The sequence below is a fragment of the Anas platyrhynchos genome, chromosome 1 (genome assembly GCF_047663525.1).
Source record: "Anas platyrhynchos isolate ZD024472 breed Pekin duck chromosome 1, IASCAAS_PekinDuck_T2T, whole genome shotgun sequence".
Lineage (NCBI taxonomy): Eukaryota > Metazoa > Chordata > Aves > Anseriformes > Anatidae > Anas > Anas platyrhynchos.
The window spans coordinates 68,893,146-68,913,546 of record NC_092587.1 but is presented as its reverse complement, the minus strand read 5'-3'; the positions used below and the strand labels follow the sequence as shown (position 1 = coordinate 68,913,546).

The following is a 20,401-nucleotide window of genomic DNA, read 5'->3' as shown; positions in this document are numbered from 1 at the left end:
TGTTACTGAAAATGCAGAAAATCTTCTTAATGTAAAGGCTTAAATCAGAACTATTTTTCATTAATCCCAGCTGAAACATTCATCATTGATGTGGTACTACACTGGTTGTGAATTTGGCCAAATAAATCAAGTCATTGGAGCTGAGTGGCTGAACTAACTCCCTGTGTTACCAAGAAGCCAGGAGATAAGACACTATGATGAAAAGCAAGTCATTACTTCAGATATTGCTAGCGTGCATGGTATGGGACCATGCTGTGTTACTCTGAGACCATAGTATGCTCTATTATTTCCAGATGTCTTGGAACCAAAAATAATCTGTGAAATCTCTGAAGTAGAGCCTGGTGATCAAAAAACCTTGACATCCATATAAAACATATCAAATGACAGAGCATGTGCAACAGAGGTTCTTGCATACACTCAAGACTTCATTGTGAATTGACAGCCATTGTTACATCCTATGGTTTCTAGAACAAGTGTGTAAATGAAATATGTAGATGCTTATTACATTTTTCCTTTGTCTTTTTAATGTTTGTTCTTTAAGCACAGAACAGACAATTGTATTCCTGAAGGAATCGATCGGTTAGAAAGTTGCTTTCTTTCAGTCTTTTCAGTCTTTTGCTCCATAGGACTTGGTGTGCAGGTGTCTAACTTTTAGCTATTTCTGCTTCTTCATCCATATACATGTTCTCCTTGAATTATACTGATTTGCTTCAGACCATGCAATTTCTGTTTATGTATTAATGTTGGAGGAAAACTGCTTGTTGTTCAAGTACAGCATCTACTGACCACCAAAGTGAAAAGGTCAAGCTGTTCCTAACCGCTCGAGTCATAATCATGGGATTCTTTATTTGCTGATGATTAACTAGCAATAAATTATACACAGATGTTTTCAGGCACATTAGACGGCATGCACATTAGAAATAACTGGTTTTATGTATTGTAATTACGTGTAGATTTTGTGGAGTCTTTGTCACACATTGCGGGGGGGGGGGAGTGGAGGGCAACAATGACAATTGTATGAAGATACATTATTCAGGCATTCCCAGTATTAGGTACATTTTAAACTCATAAAACGGTTAATAGACTAAGGAAGCAAACTGATGAGATTGTATTGCTGCTTCTGACCTCAGCTGTATAAGTTATCTGAAGCAATACTGGAATTTTACTTTCTCTGCATGTCCCAGGTTAATTATAAATCCTCCAGAATCCTGATTAAAGAAAACTGTCTTATGTATGATGGGATATTTGCAAGATTAAAAAATTATATTCAGAAAGTGACCAAAAATATTTTGTCTTGAAGGAATCATGCTGTCTGTATTTTTGTTTTAAAAATGCTTCTTATTACATTTTTTAAAGATGGCTCATCACGCTTTATATGTCTAAAAAAGTAATATTGATATTCTGACCCTCTTGTTTATAGGAATTACATCCCTAGGTAAAGTTGTGAAAGTGCATCAGACATGAGAAAACTCATCTAAACCAGACTAAATAGAAAGAGATGCAGAGAGACCACTTTTGGGTCTAGACATACATAGATTTGCATACTGTCTTTGCTCTTGCTCTGAGCTCTCTCCTTTTTCTTTTTTGATTTTCATTTTGTGTTGCTGAGTTGAAAAGGCAAATATCTTAACAGATTTGCTTGCGTGATAGCCCCTGTCCAAGTTGAGTAGGGCATGGAAATCTTAGTGTTGAAAACCATAGAGAAATATATTAGCCTGACCTGGTATAACTAACTCTTGCTGTTTGTGCTCCATCTTGCCATTTCTTCTTAATATTCTGTAGCCATGGACCTACTCTGGGGAGCAGGAGTAGCAACAGTGAATGAGATTCAGATATATATTTCCCTTCGTATTGCTGTCGCTTTGATAACAGCCTAACTTCTGGCATTGCACCATCCTAAGATTTGGCATCGTTAAAGTACAGGAAGCACGGGATATAAGTTGTTTTGTTAAATATCAGCTCAATTGTATCTGCTCTTGGGGGCGGGCGAAGCTTTACTTTATGCTTCTGTTGAGGTTGTGTGGGTTTTCCTTTTGCAGGAGCAAAGTATCAGGTCAATAGGAGTCCCATCTTTTCTGTTGCTTGTCTCATCCTTTGGCATATGCCCTTGGCATAAGACTGCTTTGTAATGCAGTGCTGCAGATCAACCTTTATGTCTGATTTACAGGAGACTGGTACAGGTATCAGTAACAGAGCTTTACCTTTAAAGCAGCTTTTGTACTTGTGTCTACAGGAGATCTTGTGTGATTCTTAGCTGTGTGTCTAAAAGGTGTGTTTTTTTTTCCACATTGTAGTTTGAAATGAGTCAGCATCCGTGAGATGTCTACTGCTGCAAAGATGCTGTGTTCAGTAATTCAAATGGCATGGCACCAGTGATTACTGTCCTACTTTGATTAGTGCCTAAACTGTATGAGTTGCCTGCAATTAATCACCTGAATTGGACTTCAGGAAGTCTGTGTGTGGGCTATTCGCCACAATTTAGTGGCTTTCTTAATGCCAGTCAGTTCTGGAGGCAACAGGAACCCCAGGCTCTCCTTCTTCAGCTCCATGGGGGTCAGCTCACTGGAATTCCTGACTATGGTTCAGACTTCAAATAGTTTTCTCTTACCACATGTTTAATTGGTTGGGAAATAGTTAATACCCCGTGTTGATTGTTTATTCCTTAAAATGAAGAAGAAAGTATAAGTTTCTGCAGGAAATGTGTGTGTTTGTATATATATAATTATTATTACATTCAAATAAATAGAAAAATCCGAAAGGAATGTAAGCAGTTCTTCGTACTTTGAAATAGGCATCCAAAGGTTCAGCAGGCAGTGCTTGAATCACACCTTTTGACACTAGAAATACCCTTGTTTCTTAAAATTTCTAAAACTTTGTTAGCATTTTCTTTATAAAGAACAGACAATATCCATTAAATCAGAGAAGAATACATATTGCTATGAAATCACACTCTTAAAAATACATTAAAAATAAAACTCTTAAAAAAATAAATCAATATTCCCTGACATTGAAAGACAATTAACTCAATTTTTTTAAGGGCATATCCTGAATATAAACTGGAATCTGCATTTGAATTTGGAACCTAATAAAAGCCTCTAAAAAAGCTTCATTAAATTTGTTAGAACTGCGGAGATTCAGGGATCTGCCTGAATGCAGTGGATTGCAGAATTGTAGTTTTTATTTGTGTCATGATCTCAAAACATCAATTTGTTCAAGCAGATTAAGCAAATACAAGATTTTCTTTGATTAATGTGGCATCAACTGGGTACAAGATGATTGTGTGTTTTTTTTTCTAAATCTAAATTAGGAAGGGGAAAAAGTAGTAGAGGAGACATAAATCTGATCCTGTAATAAGCAAATATAATTGCATTCCTCATGGATTTTTATTGTGGATGATGTCCTGAGCACCCTGATTGAGCTCTGAAGCTGGCTCTGGTAACTATATGCTGCCTGACTTGGACTGCATTATTATGGAAAACAAAGTTTATTTTTTCTTACCTTTTCTTCTAACCCTACAAGGTTAAGCAAATAACTAAGTGCAATCTGCTCTATAAGTTCACTTCTAGATTTGTTTGCTGTTTCCATTGCCATAATATCAAAATTGTTTTGAAGATGCACATACTTGTGTGTGTTTTCCTATTTTTTTTGACTTTCTTTTTGGAGACAGACATTTTAGATGGTCTTATACTGGAAGGGAATACCTGTCAGATGTCTTTCCAGAAATCATTAAAGAATTCTGGGTGCAGGGCTAATTTTAAGTAATGCTTTGTAGTAGTATGATTTCTTTCTTCTTTCGTTATTCTTCTAGAAGGCAGCAAACATCTGTCCAAAACAAATAAAGCCAATTTGGATAACTCAAACAGAGAACCCCCATGAAACAACATAATAAATTTATGTCCACGGTTGGAAACTTCAACAGCTATTTTTGCAGTAGTCTGTAAATGTAATACAAAGAATTAACACGTAATGATGCATTTTGGAAATGTTCTGTGCTACTAAAGTGTGGGAAGGAGACCAATAATTGTTAAATATTGTAGTAATCTCCAAGTCTGTCATGGAAAATACTTCAAAAATGTGCCTTCTTTTCCAGCAGATTATTAGGTTGAGGTTAGGTTAGATCTTATCTTCAGAAAGTGAGTTCAAAGTAAGTATCCTCCGACTGAAAATGGTCTTACATTTCCTCTTTTTGTTTCCTTATGCTCAGTAGAATTTTTATGGCCTGTAGAGACTAAGGACTTTTCTCCTTAATTTGTTTACTTTGCAGGACATGTCATACTCCTAAGTGTTTTGTCACCTCCATCTTTATTTGCCTGAACTAGCACATACTTTTGGATTGCATACCCTTCCACATGCTTTCAGGTTCTTTAAATTTGTCTTCCAATATCACTCAGTCTTTCCCAACCTGAATAAGATGACTTTTTATTATAAATAATTATCTAATAGTTTAACCTGTTTATCCTTCTTCCCAAGTGGCCAGGTCTTTGATAGAAACAGGTTTTTAATAGGCCTGTACAAGCCTGTTACATTCATTTAAGCTGTGATCTAGGTCATATCTGAAAGTAGGCTAATACCTGAATTCACTGAGCCAGAATACCCACAGCTAATAATATGTAAAATACTGTCCTTCAGAAGTTTTTCTTCTTGACCCACTTTCTAAACTGGGGGGTACACCTGATGATTTCTTTCAATAGAAATTTGGGTGTTTTCATTAGACGCTAGGTCTCTAGTATAGCCTACTAGAAATATGTTTTTAGTGTTTTACATGTAGCTATACAGTTACTGTGAAAACTGGCAGAATGAGAAGTCAGATATGGGTAGATGCACCAAGTGTAGATGTGGATAATGACAGCACACTAACACAGATTGTGGATTGTTTTTTGTTGTTGAGAGTGCTTACGTCTTTGGGAAAACAAGCCAGCTAAAGGCATTCCTGAGTTGTTGCAGTGAACAATGTATAGCTTGTAAGGATGATCTGCAGTTTCCTTCTTGGTTCGCATAAATGGTGGTGAATTTTCCAGGTGAGATACCTCACTTGTTCCTTAGGAAGATGTCAGAAGGTGTGGGCCAGTGGACAAGACACATTTCTATCACAATCCCATGTGATAAAGGGAATTTAACCTACCGTCACATGTTCTCAAAGTTCTTACAGTGCTTTAAACTCTTTGCTCTTGTTCAGCTATGTTGGTCCATCACGTAAGGTGTTTCTGCATGAAGACTCGCAGTTTGTGCTCTAAGTTCAGTTACTTAACTGTATCTGAATGGCTTACTAAGTCTCAGAAATGCAGAACAGTGGGTGAGAAAATGGAATCTTGGCAGACTGCAAAAGTGCAACAAATGCTACATTACAGATTCTATGTATTTGTGCTTTTGCAGCTGAGGAATTAGTGTACAGTTGTCCAGGTCTCCCCTGCAGAAGGGGAGACCTGGAAATTGTCAGATGGTGGTTGAGGTTGAAATGGACCTTTCTAGTCATTCCACATCTCTCTTGTACTGGCAAGCCTATAACTGTGTATGGTACTCCAGATGGGGTCTCAACAGGGCTGAGAAGAGGGAGATCACCTCCCTCAACCTGCTGGCAACACTCTTCCCAATGCAACCCAGAATACCGTTGGCTTTCTTGGCCACAAGGACATATTGCTGGCTGTCATGGTTCTCGGGCACTTGAGTGACTGCTCTTGTTTCTGTTTTGAATTTAGTAGGTTTGTTTCAAAGCATTTTTCTATTTTATGCGATCCTTTCACTTGCAATGGAAGTGTTTTGAGCATGTTGTGAATTCTGTAGCACTTCAAAGACAGGTGGGGGTTTCATGAGTTAGCCTATTAAAGAGAATGGCTATTCCATCAGGATTCATTTCAGATTTCAGCCTTGTTTGAATCAGGATAGCTGGTGACATGCAGGCCTAAGACAATTGTATCTAATTAAAAAAATACTTAACTGGGACACTTCGTGTGGGAGCCTAGTCATGTCAGCCCCCTTGTATAGTCAGTGGAAGGGGTCAAGGATCTCTAGCAAGCATTTCAAACCTAAACTGTTCATGGATTGTTGAGAAAACATACGACATTTATGTTCCTTAGAGTTTAGTGGAATGAGTTTTGGCTTTAACAGACTATCAAATAGGTGATGACCTATGCCCAAGGTCTATACTGCAGTCTTGCAAAGCAATGTCATTGTACTGTGTCTTGCATGAAAAAGTGTGTTCTTCATGAATTCATTGCAAGCAATGACAATAGGGAAAGACTGAGCACATGGCACAGCGATAGCTGACAAGAAATGAGGCTGCTTGGCTGTGGTGATTTTACTCAGCTGGGCAGCTGAACTCAACCAGAACCATTCTCTCACTCCCTCTCCTCTAAAGGAAAATGGAGGAAATACGACAAAAAGGACATCACTCAACAATTATCATCACGGGCAAAACAGACACAGCATAGGGAGACTGATGTAATTTGTTACCTATTATTAACAAGTAATTAACAAGTAATGTTTATTACTTGTTAATAATAAGTATGTGTTTTGTCTGTGTCATCCCCTTCCCTCTTCCCCCCTCCCTACTGGTGCAAGGAAATGGGGAGTGGGGGCTGTGGTCAGTCCCTAAAACTTTGTCTCCGCCACTCCTTCACGGTCACTCTCTGCCCCTGTTCCACGTGATGTCCCTCCCATGGGATGTCATCCTTCCCAAATTGGTCCTGCGTTGGCTTCCCATAGACAGCAGCTCTTCAAGAACTGCTCCAGATATGGGTCCGTACCACTGGGTCCATCCCCCAAATGGCTCCAGCATGGGTCCCCCATGGGCAACAGCTCCCCCCAGGCCCCCTGCTCCTGCGTGGGCTCCTTTCCATGGGCTAAAGCTCCGGCCCAGGGCCTGCTCCTGTGGGGGCTCTCTTTGGGCTGCAGCCTCCTCCAGGCCACATCCACCTGCTCCACCGGGGGCTCCTCCACGGGCTGCAGCGTGGAGATCTGCTCCATGTGGGACCCATGGGCTACAGGGCAACTGCTGCTGCGTGCCTGGAGCACCTCCTGCCCTCCTTCTGCACTGACCTTGGGGTCCACGGTGCTGGTTCTCACTCCTCACTCTCCCAGCTGCTGTTGCCCAGCAGTGTGTGTGTGTTTTGTTCTTTTTTTCTTTTTTTCTTGAATCTGCTATCACAGAGTCTCAACCAATGTCACTCATTGGCTCAGCTCTAGCCAGCAGTTGGGTCCTCTTGGAGCTGTGTGGAACTGGGTCTGATCTAATGAAGCAGCTTCTAGGCTCTTCTCACAGAGGCCACGCCCGCAGCCCTCATGCTACTAAAGCCTTGCCATGTAAACTCAGTACCTTGGCACAGTGGAATTCCACAGGAAAACACAGCATTTGAACCTGCAGTGTTTGTGAGGAGATTCCTACTTTGTCTCATAGGGATAACTGCATATCTTCATGGCCACTACTTAACAATGAATGAGATAAATGTGTTTCTCTTCATAACAAAGGCTTGGAAAAAACTCATCTTTAAAATTACTATTGACTGACCTAATATGAGCTGTTATAGCTGACAGACTGGGAAAACCTATCTCTGACTACAATTCCCTAATAACTGATCTGTCATATCTCAAAAGCCTGCTTTTTGTATTTTCTCAGGTACCTCCTGCAGGCAGTTAAAGGAAGGACAACAAAAGAAAGCACCATGTCTTCGGTCTCAGCTTATTACAATGGAAAGACCGTACTTATCACAGGAGCCACAGGTTTCATGGGCAAAGTGCTGGTGGAAAAGCTTCTGCGCTCCAGCCCTGAAGTGAAAGCAGTTTATATTCTTGTAAGGCCAAAGGCTGGACAATCGATGCAAGAGAGAGTGGCCAACATGTTGAAATGCAAGGTAAGTTTCTATATTTTATTCTTAAATCTAGTCTGAAATCCATTTAATCTGGTATGCTTATAGGAGTTCTGTTTTACTCAATTCATAAGAACAAAATACAATCTACTGTAATCTTTGCATAATTTTTGTTTTATCTATGAAATGAAAAGCATGCATGAATGAACCTGAATCTGTCTCATTTAGATGTGTGATACAGGATTTTGCGTTGTACTGATATACCTTTTTTCTTCCTTTTTCTGTATTGCTGTCTGAGAATTTTTTTTTTCTGAAAACATGCCATGTTAGGAAGTGTCCTTTTTGGCAAAAAAAGTGGCATTTTGTTTTCATTATCTAGCTCTTTTCCTTCCTCACTTTCAAAACTTATGTTTGAATGATTATTGAATGATAATATTCCAATATTGAAACACAGTGAGCCCATTACACCCTTCTCCTTGCACTTAGGGTGTTAAACTTGCTTCAGAAGAAGCCTAGGGGCAACATATAGTGTCTGTGCTTTGCTGCAGTACAGTAGGGCATATGCTATCTTCTAAAGTCAGCTATAGTCTCACCTCACTTTGGAAATGACAAAATACCGTCACGTTTTGGGGAGTAGGGGGGAGTTTTCCAAACTTTTGGTCTTTTGCTGCAGACAGCATAAGTTAATCTACCTTGTGAACTGAAGTACAGACTTTTATGACTTCCACCCACGTGGCTTCCCTCTCCAGTGAGAACCACATCTCTAGTATTAGAAGGATGTCAAAAGCCTCTGTTGCATTAAATGTAGAAATGTGTAAGAAGACACTGGTAGACCAGTTGTCTAGAGTGGACTCCAGGTCCTCAGGAGCTTAAGCCAGTGGTTAGGTCATGAACTTGCTCAGACTCCTCCAGCTGTGATAAGTGGCAGAGTTCACGCTAATGCTTCCTGCTAGTGTAAATTTGTACGTAGACAATGTGGAATGAGAGGACGGAACAGATCTGACTCTAGGAGGCAAGAAATCACTTGAAATTAATCCAAGACTTGTCAACATATCCTTAGAGCATTGGTTTAAAATTCTGAGTAGGACTTGACTGGAAAAACAATTCTACTGGAGTTGGAGGCAAAACAGGTCTTATAGATAATAATAATAATAATAAATAAATAATAATTAAAAAAAAAAAAAACAAAAAAAAACAAAAACCCACCAAAACCAAGTAGAGCTTGGAGAAGGCTTTTTTCTCTATTGTGTTTAGGCATCCAAACAATGAGCTAGAAAAATCTTTAATATGCCCAACAACAGTTTGATTTTTTTGTGTTTTCAGCAGATGATAGATTATTTTCCTGTTTAAGAGAACTTTTGCATTCATAAGTGCTATAAAAGGAAACCATCATGCTAGTTGCTTTTTTGCAAGTCTGTCAAGTGCAGTTTTTCATTACTTTTCCTTTCAATGAACATTTTCAGCTTTCATCACTGACAGCTGTGGGTAATGGTTTTCATCATCAAACAACAAAGTCCCAAATATGTCATGCTTGCATGGTTTTTTGCATTTTGATATTTTTTTTCTGTTTTGTTGTGGTAGTGGTTTTCTTTCTTTCAAATAACTTAGAAAATGAGGAGGAACCAAGCTATTTTCCAGGACTTCTACATGCTTTGTTTGCATTTTCTCTATAAGTATTACTGTTTTTTCTTCAGTTTGTCAGTACATCTTAGTGTTGTTGTTAGCTCTAGGTGAGGTTCCCTAGTAGCTGTTTTATTGATGCAGCTGTACTAGATGTACCCTTTTTTTTCCTAGCATGTGTCAGCAGTTTTAGGCATGCCAACAGCAAACAGGACTTGATAACCTCTCCTTGAACCTTTGTCAGACAGCTTCAGTGATTTTCAAACAAGTAAAAGGAAGAGGAAAGTGTCTAGGCCTTCAAAAGGAAGAAAAAAAACAAACCTCAGTGGGTATGATCACAACTCATCCAGGACCCCTGAGGAAGGAGGATGTATCTTTGATGCAATTCTTTTAAAAATAAAGCAATAAGATAACTGGCTCCTGTGAGAACACAGCTGTCTTCCATTCAAGGAAGACTGAGAGGGCCAAAGAGTTAAGGTTTCACATTTCTTCTACGTACCTAGATGTTATGTCTTTTGTAGAGATATAGCATGTTACATGAGGGCTTTGTCCAAAACCAAGAAAGATTCTTGTTAAGAATTAGGTCCTGAATAGTCTCTAAAAGAAGAGAGCATCTTTACTTTGATTAGTATAATTGCATTTTTTGTTATTGATATAGAAGTGAGCTCCCCAGTGCTGAGGCACTGTGATACATGGTTAATGTATAAGTAGACCTCAGCTAATCAGCAGGGTGTGAATATGGTATTGTAAGTTCAAGGAACAGCAGATTCTGTTTAGCAGACTGGTTCAGTTTACAGGGTCTGTATTTCCATCAGGCATATCTCATGCAACCAAAAATTTGAACTCCTGTTGTGAATTGGTCAGGTGTGCTATGCTGTGGTCCAAGGAACAGTGGTAAGGCTCAAAACTCTATGGAATAACCTCAAGAATAGTTTTCCTCCACGCATGGGATAGGAAAGTACAACAGTCCTCCTTGGGGAAAGTATGCAGAAATGTATATGTGTACACACGGATGGCACTTACCAAAATAACAGGCTGAGAAAACAAATAGGCTCAGGCACTTTAAAATGTTCATTTAAAACTAAGAATAATAACAAAGTTTAGGTCCGTTTAGAACTGAACAATTAAACCGTCTCAACAGTCTCTTGCAGTAAGGGTCACACTGCTTCTAAAGACCCCATTTAGTCAGGCCTGAGGTTTACTGCACGTATTTTCCCTCAGTGGTCTTGTCCGGAAGGGACCAATCAGGAAATGGTTCCAGAAAAGTCCATCGTGACAGGAGGAAGGCCACAAAGCACTATGGCTGGTCTCCCAGTTCTGCAAGTCCCCTTGACTCCACCTGTAAGAACTGCTTTTGGTGCTGATCCCAGCTCCAGGCTTTGTAGAAACCAGGATTTAGAGGAAGAATGCTTCTCCAAAGCAGAAACCTGACTTGTCAAAGACAATTTCCATATGGAAATGTTGACAGCATTTGTTTTTTTCTTTTCTAGAGATTATATTGTTAGTTACAGAAATTCATTCTTGGTAGGTGAAGAGTGCAAGAAGCATTAACTTAACATTTTTGCAGATTGTTTCCAGTTAAGTCATCTGCATGTCTATAAACCACATAATGAGTTATTCACAGTCTAGAGAGTACACTTGCCATTTACAATTTTGGTTTGCATTCTCCAGTTCGGCAAACCTCTGAGCTACATATCAAATAAAAATGCAAGAAAGCTTATTCCAAGTCTGTATGCAACATTTGCATTTGACGTTCTTGATTGTAATCACTGATGAAGAATGCGTGTATTAGAGTATGCACAGAAAATTTAGAATTAAGATCCTATGTATGTATAAATTCTGATCTCTTCTGCATCATTATTCTTTTGCTCCACATTATGTTGGATTTAACACAATACATTTCTTGTATATGTTCTTAGGAGAAAATACTTTTTCTACTATTATATGTAATCTTATTTACTGACCAATCACACATCCACTTTAAAAATTAACTCTTCTTCTACGTTATGCCTTGACCCATATTATCCTTTGGAATTTCTAATTTTTTCATCCAGAAAATAAGTTTTTCAGGAAAGACAAACTGGAGAAAACCAGGTTGCCAGCTTCTAAATATTCTGGACAAGCAGATAAAAATATTATTTAGGATGAAATAAGATGAAAGTAGAGAATTAGATTGTTACAAATTAGTTGCACTGCCTAATGCCGAGATTCTTCAGGTAATGTCCTCTGGGGATTCTTGATTTCTGGTAGTACTTTACACAATTTATTTCAAAAATACTGTTTAATTTTTTATTTCTCTTCATGTATCTCTTAGCACAATCCGTGAAAAAATAAATATATCTATTATGTCTGTAGGGGTTTAAGCTTTGAGGCATTACACCTGTGAAACTGCCTTTTTCATAGTATGTAAATGTGCATATGGTGGAAGATAACTCCTGCTGAATAAAAAAACAATCATAAGTAATGAAAGTGTGATGCGATGTAAAGGAACCAAATACCTTAGTGTGTTCTTTTAAAATATTTATTGTCTGGAATTTTTAAAATTCTAAATCAAACATGAAGAATAAAATTATATATTAAAATGATTAGAAATCAGATTTTTTTTTTTTGCAATGTGTTCTGGAGTAGGTGAACAGATGGCATTAAAATGTAACAGAATACTGATTTTTCTCAGATCTTGTAAAATTAGTTCTATATGAAGTTGTGTTATTGCATTAATATGAAATGTATAATGAGCAGATCCTTAATTATCTCAGCATTAATTCCAAAATGAATGTGTGAATTGAGGAATGTATGGTGCATGGTGACCTTGCCTGTTTATGAATGGAGATGTTCTGTTTTCCAGCAGTAAGTCTCCAAGGGAATCAGGCTATTACCCCATGCTTAATGAAATGCCATGTCTTTGTGGCACAGGCAGCAGCTATTAAACACACACACACACACAAACAAACAAACAAAAACAAACAAAACTTGATCTTCCTGATCAAGTATGTTATATTTATCAGCAAATACACAGTAGAACTCCGGTCCTATAAATTAAGCCAAATCATGGCAGATGTCTCTTCTTCCACTTCCTGTGAGTGTCCCTACTTTTACTCCTGGGCTCATGCATCTTGATCATCACCATAAGCTGTTGAGGTTCTCCATGTCAAACCACTGCAGTGGCACTCCCTCTGGAATAGTGTCCCCTAGATTTGCGGTGGCCACTGCAATGGGATATGCATCAGTACCTGGAAGAGAGTAATGAGATTTTTGGTTGATGGAGCAGGATTCTGCTCACTCATTAAGAAGTGTGGAAACTGCTAATGTGTGCAACAGAGGTGAAGATGTTTTCTGTTTTATTTAGCTTTGCTTCATTTTGGTCAGTAGATTATCTGACATAACTTTGATATTTGTATACTAAGGGGACTTTAACAAAAAATTGTTTTTATTTATTTATTTTGCTGACTCTATGACTTGTAAAACGTATGGTAAAGAGGAGCTAAATCTTAGGGATGCTAACATAACAGACATGAATGTAGACCAGGGTCTTGAATCATTCTGTGCCTCTTTCCTAAGCTAACACCATCTGCCACCTTGTTCTATTTCATTTCTTTTTCTCATTTTCTCTCTTTTCTCATTTTCTCTTTTCTCATTTTTCCAGTTTGTGAAGAAGAAGGCTGGTGAGGTTTTTCTTTGTATATAATCAGGTCTTTGTATGTGATCAGCTAATAGCCTGTTTCATGCAGCACAAGAAAAGGAAAAAACAGCTGGTGATTCCAGCAAGATAACCTTTCACACTCAACAACAACAAAAAACACAGCTCACTGGTGTGACCGCAGTGTCGCTTTCTGCTGTTGAATGTTTGCAGCCCTGCTGCTTCTGCTGCTCCTTAGCTCCAGGCTCTGCATGACCCTGGGCATCTGGAACAAGCCAGGTGCAGTAGCATTGATTTTTCTGGTTACTGTGATAAAGTCAGTGCTAAGCTGCAGTCTTGTATGGTGACAGTTCCTCCTCACCTGATGCACATTCAACCCATATTGTGACTCAGGATGTGGAATCTCACCCATCAGCTTTCAGCTAAGTTGGGAGATCTGGCAACCCTACCTGCTGTTTCATCTGTTCTCTGTTGCAAAATCCATGTGTACCAGGAGGGTAACTGAGAATCATAAATGCCCATCTTATTATCAATTAGCTTCAGCAGAACTTGGCTTCCTACAGCTCCTTGCTCTGTTGCATTTGCAAGGCTGTCAGCACAGATTGTAGTCTGTGGAAGTGCTGGAAGAGCAGCTAGGTGGAAATGAAAAGACTTTGTTCTTGTTATTGTTAATGCATGCTCAGACATCAGAGGAGAAACCGTGAAAAGAGAAAAAGGGAAAGAAATGTGATGTTTGAAATTGTCATCCATTGCATCAGTCGGGTAAATTCAAGCTGTGATCAGCTGAGGAAGAATGAATGTGTGTGTGAGACTGAGAAAATTCCCAGAGAAAATAGGTTTATCTCACACTTCCATAGTCAGAGTGCAGTTTGCTGCTTCCAAGTGTACATGGATGCTGCACAGTAATTTACAACTTCTCCACACACTATGTAAGTTGATCAGATGCATTAGAATTACAGATTTAGAAAGAAAGTCTGCAAGTGATTAGTGACAGTTTTGTAACTAATAACTATAATTTTCTGTATATAATGTATTTCTTTGCTAAAAACTGTTTCTGGTGAGTCTGACTCATCTTGGTGCCCTTTTGTAGACTAATTCCCTTTGGAATACTTTAGCTTAATCTTGAAAATGGAGTCCCTCAGTATCAACAATGACTCTGAAAACACTGGTCAGCTTACATATTTGAAAATGTTTTTCATGTCCATTATCTTTTTTTAAACATACAACAGCAGGTAAAGAAGAAAAAATCTGGTGAGGTATCTATACCCTCTTTTTTTTTTTTTTTTTTCTTTCTAATGAAGCTGGAGAGAAAATATAGGTGACAGAATTGTGATGCAAATTAAGTGTTCAGGGACAAAGAGAGGAAGCAGTTAAATAATGAGTTGGTGCTATTGCTAAAGAAAGGACTTACGTTTTGGTTTTGAGAATTTACAGTGAACATCAAGACATACAAAAGAAGAGATGCAAGCTAAGTTCAAAGACAGGAGAGAGAGAGGGAGAAATGGGTCATGATCGAAAGAGTAAAGAAGTTTATGACATAATGGTGACAGCAATGGAAATATTAAGAATGAGGAAAAGCAGTACAGATGCGGAATTAAAAAGGCTGCAATAGAATTGAAACCTTAGAGATCCTGAAGAAATAACAAGAAGGGGAAAAAAAAAAGAGGGCAGGTCTGCACAGGCTATCAGAAAATGGGGAAAAAAATGTAAAAAGCATCAGAAAAATTATGAAGAGTCTTTACTGTTAGTGAGAGCATAAGGATCTGGAAGAGAATGGGGTTGAGGATCTAGAAGAGGGAAAAAAGTAACAAAATGAGAAAAACAAGAAACAAACAAAAAAAAAAAAAACAACACAGGAAAAGATGTTGATAGGGATGAGGGAGAAGAGGAATCATCGTTCTTTTCCGAAATCAATGTAATATGTTTTATTTACCTTATTTTGACATTCAAGATCTATAGGTATGCAAACAGAGGTCTTTGCACTAAAAATCTTTGGTGAAAAGTCTGGTCATAAGTAGAAAGGAGAGCAGTAGTTTAGGGTGATGGGAGAAGTAGCTTAAGATAATGAGAGAGCTAGTCGGAGTGAATCAATATCACAATTTATGGATTACAAACGGGTTATATCTGGTTTAAAACCGGAACCCTTATGCCTGTCATCTAGCTCTGTTGAATTCATCAGTTCTCTTATCTCAAGAAGACAAGACAATGTTTTCAGCCTTATTTCAGTTTATGCCAAATACATTCATCTTCACTGAGCTTTTAGGAGTATGGGAGAGGACTTTTCAGGAAGCTTAAAGAACTTCTTTTCAAGAAGTATTCCAGAAAGAAGGCTTTTGTCTTCCACTTAAATGTTACTTTTAAATTTTTGTGGTCATTTATTGGGAAAAAAAAATAAGTTGTTGATGAATATCTACTAAACTAAACTAAATGTAAGTTATTCTTTACCCCTTGGTCTTAATTATGTTGCTAAACAGAAGAGATTATATATGAGTACTGCCCATCCAGTTCTTCTCTACAGTAGTTCTCTTCTCTGCAGTTCTAGAAAGTTATTCAGATACGTTATTTTGCAGAACAAGCTCTAAACTATTACCTTTTCCTTTAGCCAGTTAACTTTTCTATTCCCTTTGCTCTCTACCTGTCATGATATCATGAAGACATTCATGTGTTCTGAGTAATTCTCTGTTCCTCCCAGTCACTAATATCAAGAGTTTGAAAGAGGTACTGTTCTCCAGTTTGAGAGGAAAATGAAGTCTCTTTCTTGTCTTCTAATTAAGATCATTCTCTGATACAGTCACAATATAGTAGCCATTCCCAGAAAACTTCATCTCCTAATTTAATTAGTAGGGAATCTGACAAAGAACACTACAGAGATGATATTATTTTAAAAACAAGTCTATTTGCTGCAGTTTCAGCTAGTTTTTTATGAACATGAAAATGCAAAACTTTTTCCTTCCTAACTTGTTCTCACACTCCTTTCTCCCTTTATCATTCTGTGAAAAGGTGCATAGAAAATCATCAAGGTTGCCAGGGACCTCTAGAAAGACCCCCCACTCTCAGAGCAGGTCAGATAGAGCCACTTTGCCCAGGACCATGTCCAGTTGAATTTTGAATATCTCCAAGGTTGGAGAAAAAAAAACAACAACTCACAAAACTTTCTGATGTTCATTGTTTCTTTGTGCATTGTCTCTTATCCTGTCATTTGGTATCCCAGGGAAGAGTTTGGCTCCACCTTCTTCTTTGCTCTCATCATCAGGTATTTATGCACATTCATGTGATCCCCCTGAGTCTGAGTCTTTTGTTTTCCAGGCCAAAGAGTCACAGCACTCTTTCTTCATCATCAAATCTCACCAAAGATGTAGCAAACTAAGATTTCAGTTGAATTACAACTTTAGAGGATCTTCATAACGTTGCTTGAGTTTGCATTTATGCCTACATGCTTTTTGGTTTGCATCCAAGGCCTAGCTCCTGAAATCACTGGAACTTCCAAAGCTAAATGAAAAATACCAAGGATTAAGTGTTTTGTGAAGGGTGGATTTCAGAGGAAACCTTGGAGAGAAGTAATTTACAGTTGTCTTTTAAATTATGTGTAGTGGTGGTGGATTTTCTTTTTGTTCTGGATGTGGTTTTTTTTGCTTTCTGAAAAAAAAAAAAAAAGCATTTGATTTTACTGCCAGTATTACAACTTCAGTTGAGTTTGATTTAAACATAACAAGAAGTGCTTGATACAGGAATGCAAATGCATTTAATCATTCTCCTATACCTGAGAAAACAACATTGCCTGACTCCAGCCCAAAAGCCTTGAAACATTTGGAGCATTAGCAAGATAGGCAGTGTCTGAGTTGGGAAGGAACCAGAAGCAAGATGCAACATTTTTATCGGTACTCTCATCCACTTCTTTTGCCCTCACAGTTGCGTCTGAACATGACCCAGGGCATTTTCAAGTATTTATTAATCTCTTTTTCTGTAGTGTGTTTACCAGTGGGATGAAGGGTCTCTTTTCTCAGGGTGTCCCGATAAATGCATACAGGCACAAAATTGGCTTCCCTTCAGTGTAATTTTTCTGGAAGGGAACAGAGTGGTAAAAATGGAAATCCAATCCTAATGTTTAACTTATTTCAGGTGAGTAAAGGGAAGATTTAGATTCTGTAATCCAATAAATTAACTCCTCTGCTAGTCAGAGATCTCTCCATCCAGAAATTCATCCATTTTTGGATGTCGCTTTCCTTGCCAGTAAAAAGCTTTCAGTATCACCAGTACTGTTGTCTGCATGTCCTAAGCAGTGAAAGTTGAGGAAGTGGGAGAGTGTGCATGAGAGATATGAAAGAGGCACAGTTGAAGGTGAGTGTAAAGTGTTCAGTGTGAAGTTTTCAAGAGGACAGGAAAAGCACAAAGAGCATTGAAGAGAAAAGCTCCGCTTTATAGGCTTGAGTGATTACGTCGGTAACAGAAATAGGACTATTTCCCAGCAACTTGTGCTGGCCTCAAGGCCGTGGAGCAACATCATTAGAGAAGTCCTGTCAGGCATCCTTTGTAACCTTCAGATTTCTCCCATGTTCGTGTTTTGATCAGGCACATAGGAAAGCTGAGCTGTTAGGCAGCTGCACAGCATGTTTTGTGTTCAGAATTTTGCCAAGTGACCCGTTCACCGATTAGGCCTTCAGCTAACATGTTTTTAAACAATGTTTGTCATTTTGCTGGAGCCTGTGACTTGGCTCTCAACGTGTGCGAATTGGCACAATTCCTTTTTGAGCTGTTGCACTTCAGAACTATTCTGGACACCAATGGAGCTGCTCGTGTACTAAAGCTCATATGCAGGCTTGGGTGTTCTGCACTGAACTGAGGTTGAATAAGGACACCTAACCTGGGGCAACCTCTGTTGGGAACATCTTGGCCTGCAAATCATAATTAAGAGTAAAGGCTTATGTTTTTTCTTAAATGGGTCAGTAATGCACCTATCAGTCAGCACCCAAGGAGTAAAATTTGCTATTTGGTCATTCAACAAAATGTAGAATCATCACGTTTCATCCTTCATGTCCAATTTATTACATTCTGACCCAAGCTGCTCCTTCCAGATTTTCTCAAAGAAAGCTTTTCCATTTTCCTAAATTTAACCATAGGCTTTCCTACTTATTTTTTTATTATCTGCCAGCTCACTGAATGATGGATGCTAAAATCAGTTCTATGCCAGAATGCCTTAAAAAGAAAGAAAGCTTATTGTGAAAAAAAATGTACAGTTTAAGAACAAACCCTAGATACAGTGGCACAGAATCTTCTGTGTTCTATTTTGCCTTTCCAGTCATAGCTCTCTCATATGGTCACTGGATAATGCTTTCTACAAATAAGGTTGTTAAAACAGTGGGGAGATAAGAGTCCTTAAAGCTGAGAATATTCAACGTAAGTAAGGTTTAGAAAGAGCTCCTGCTTGTGACACTGATAAATCTTGAAATGCACAGTCCAGAGTATTTGATCTTCCAGGCTTCCTGCCTGCAGAGCAAAGTGGCTGGCTCATGCAGAGCCACCATACTTGCATATTCATCACCCTTCTCCCGCTCCCTGGCACTATGACTGAAATAGTGAAAGCAGTCATAGGGTAGTCCTGTACAGCAGAATCCTGTGGCTGCTAAGAAGGTGATCATAAGGTCACCTTCTGACAGGTACTGATGGCTGAAAGAAGTACCAAAAAGCTGACCCAGAACTGATCCCCTACAAGAACAGAGACCTTAAAAGTTGTATGAAGGTCACCCTCCACTGCAGTTTAGCCTACAAAATCTAGCCTATTCTTTTCATTTCATTTACCAGACCCGTTAGGACTGCCAAATGTATTAGGGAGAATGATTTATTTAAAAACTGTGAAGTTCTGATTGACATCATTGCAGATGCAAATCAAAATGTCTGAGTTGTGCCAGGGAGCCCAAGCGGGAAAATCATTTCTTGGTAATTTTCTGGGGATTGCTTTATGGTTTTTATTTTCCATTAAGGGAAATGGAAGGAGAGGGGGAAGGGTATTATCAGTGTTAGCTGTTTGTAAATTAATTTGGCTTCTTGAAAGAAAAAACTGCTGCAGCAAAGCAGCTCTTCCATTTGTACTTAAATGTGAATGATGACATGATTACAAACAGCAAGTGATTGGTGGCAACCAAAATTCAGAGTAAGCTGGTCTGATTTTGTGGAAGGGAACCTTGCTAACTCTGTGAAAATGTGTCATTCATTCCCACACTCTGGATTGTGGAGGTAGCTGTTCAGAGCCTATCATTTGTGGCCAAATTTGTGTTTGTTCTGGAGTCGGTAAAGGGAAAGGATTGCTTTTCTAGCTAGTTGGTGGTGAGTTTTTATTTGTTTTTTAAAGTCAACACATGCCTCATGCACTTTCTTAAAAAATTATCAGACTGATTTTGATCCCAACAGCAGACACATTTGTTTAATTACTATAGACCTCCACTTTTAAAATCCTAATGATAAGACACCTCATTCCAAGTGTTACTTTTGGGTTTGAATGTTTTCCTACATCACGGCCCCTAGCACCACCATGCCATGTCAGGTAGCACTTTGATTAATTGACAGGGTTTCATGTTCTCTGTCCCTACTTCGCTGTCACTGCTTGTGTCTGTATCTCTCTTGAGATAGAATTATGTGATTTCCATTCTTTTCTTGTGTCCTGTGAGTTCATTTCACCTAACCAGTAAAAAGCTAAAATAGCAGCAAATCTGCTGGGAATCTGCAGCAAATAATGTGGTATTGGCTTCTAAGGAAGTCTGATTTGATCTAGGGCTTTATGGTGGTGGATGCTGTGATACTCAGGTACCTGAATAAGAGTCTGGGTATTGTGATGAGAAATATTTTATGAGCCTTGTGGTGTTTGTTTTCTTTGGAGGGATTTGGTCTGTTTCTCACTGGCACGTCATTCTTGTTCTGTAGTTTGGGTCAATTTTATCCTAAATTTAGGAAGGTCATGTTGAACTGGATGTTGCTGAAGCATTAATGTAATCTTGTTTTGTGTAGATACGGACTGGATTGGGTGAGTTTTGCCAAATATGTGGTTCATTACTTTAGGATAGGATTTATGAAATATAAATGATATATTCCTAAAATATCCCCCAGCAGGCTGTTGGTGAGCAATGATGATGGAAGAGTTCAGATTTTTCAGAAGATGAACTGGTAGGGTCAAAAGATTGAGGCTGGAGAATCAGTAACTTGTTTAGCATTAGAGGCAGTAAGAAAAAGTCGAAGTTGGGAAACCCACTGATGCCAGTGCTAATCTGCTCCCATAGTGATAACACTTTGAAATGCTTAAGAGAGCACAGGATTACAAAAATATAGAACAGGACAAGAACACATGAACAGA

The 20,401-nt window shown here is 38.6% G+C and overlaps 1 protein-coding gene across 6 annotated transcripts in view; it reads left to right on the top strand.

Moving 5' to 3' along the window:
- The window catches only part of FAR2 (fatty acyl-CoA reductase 2), a 152,084-nt gene that overhangs the window by 59,273 nt on the left and 72,410 nt on the right, over positions 1 to 20,401 (top strand). For all 6 annotated transcript variants that reach the window (XM_027457468.3, XM_038186108.2, XM_013097098.5 and 3 more), the window contains one exon: positions 7,613 to 7,847. In XM_027457468.3, the coding sequence (XP_027313269.1) occupies positions 7,659 to 7,847 (189 nt within the window). In that variant the 5' untranslated portion in view covers positions 7,613 to 7,658. The remainder of the gene's footprint in view (positions 1 to 7,612; positions 7,848 to 20,401) is intronic.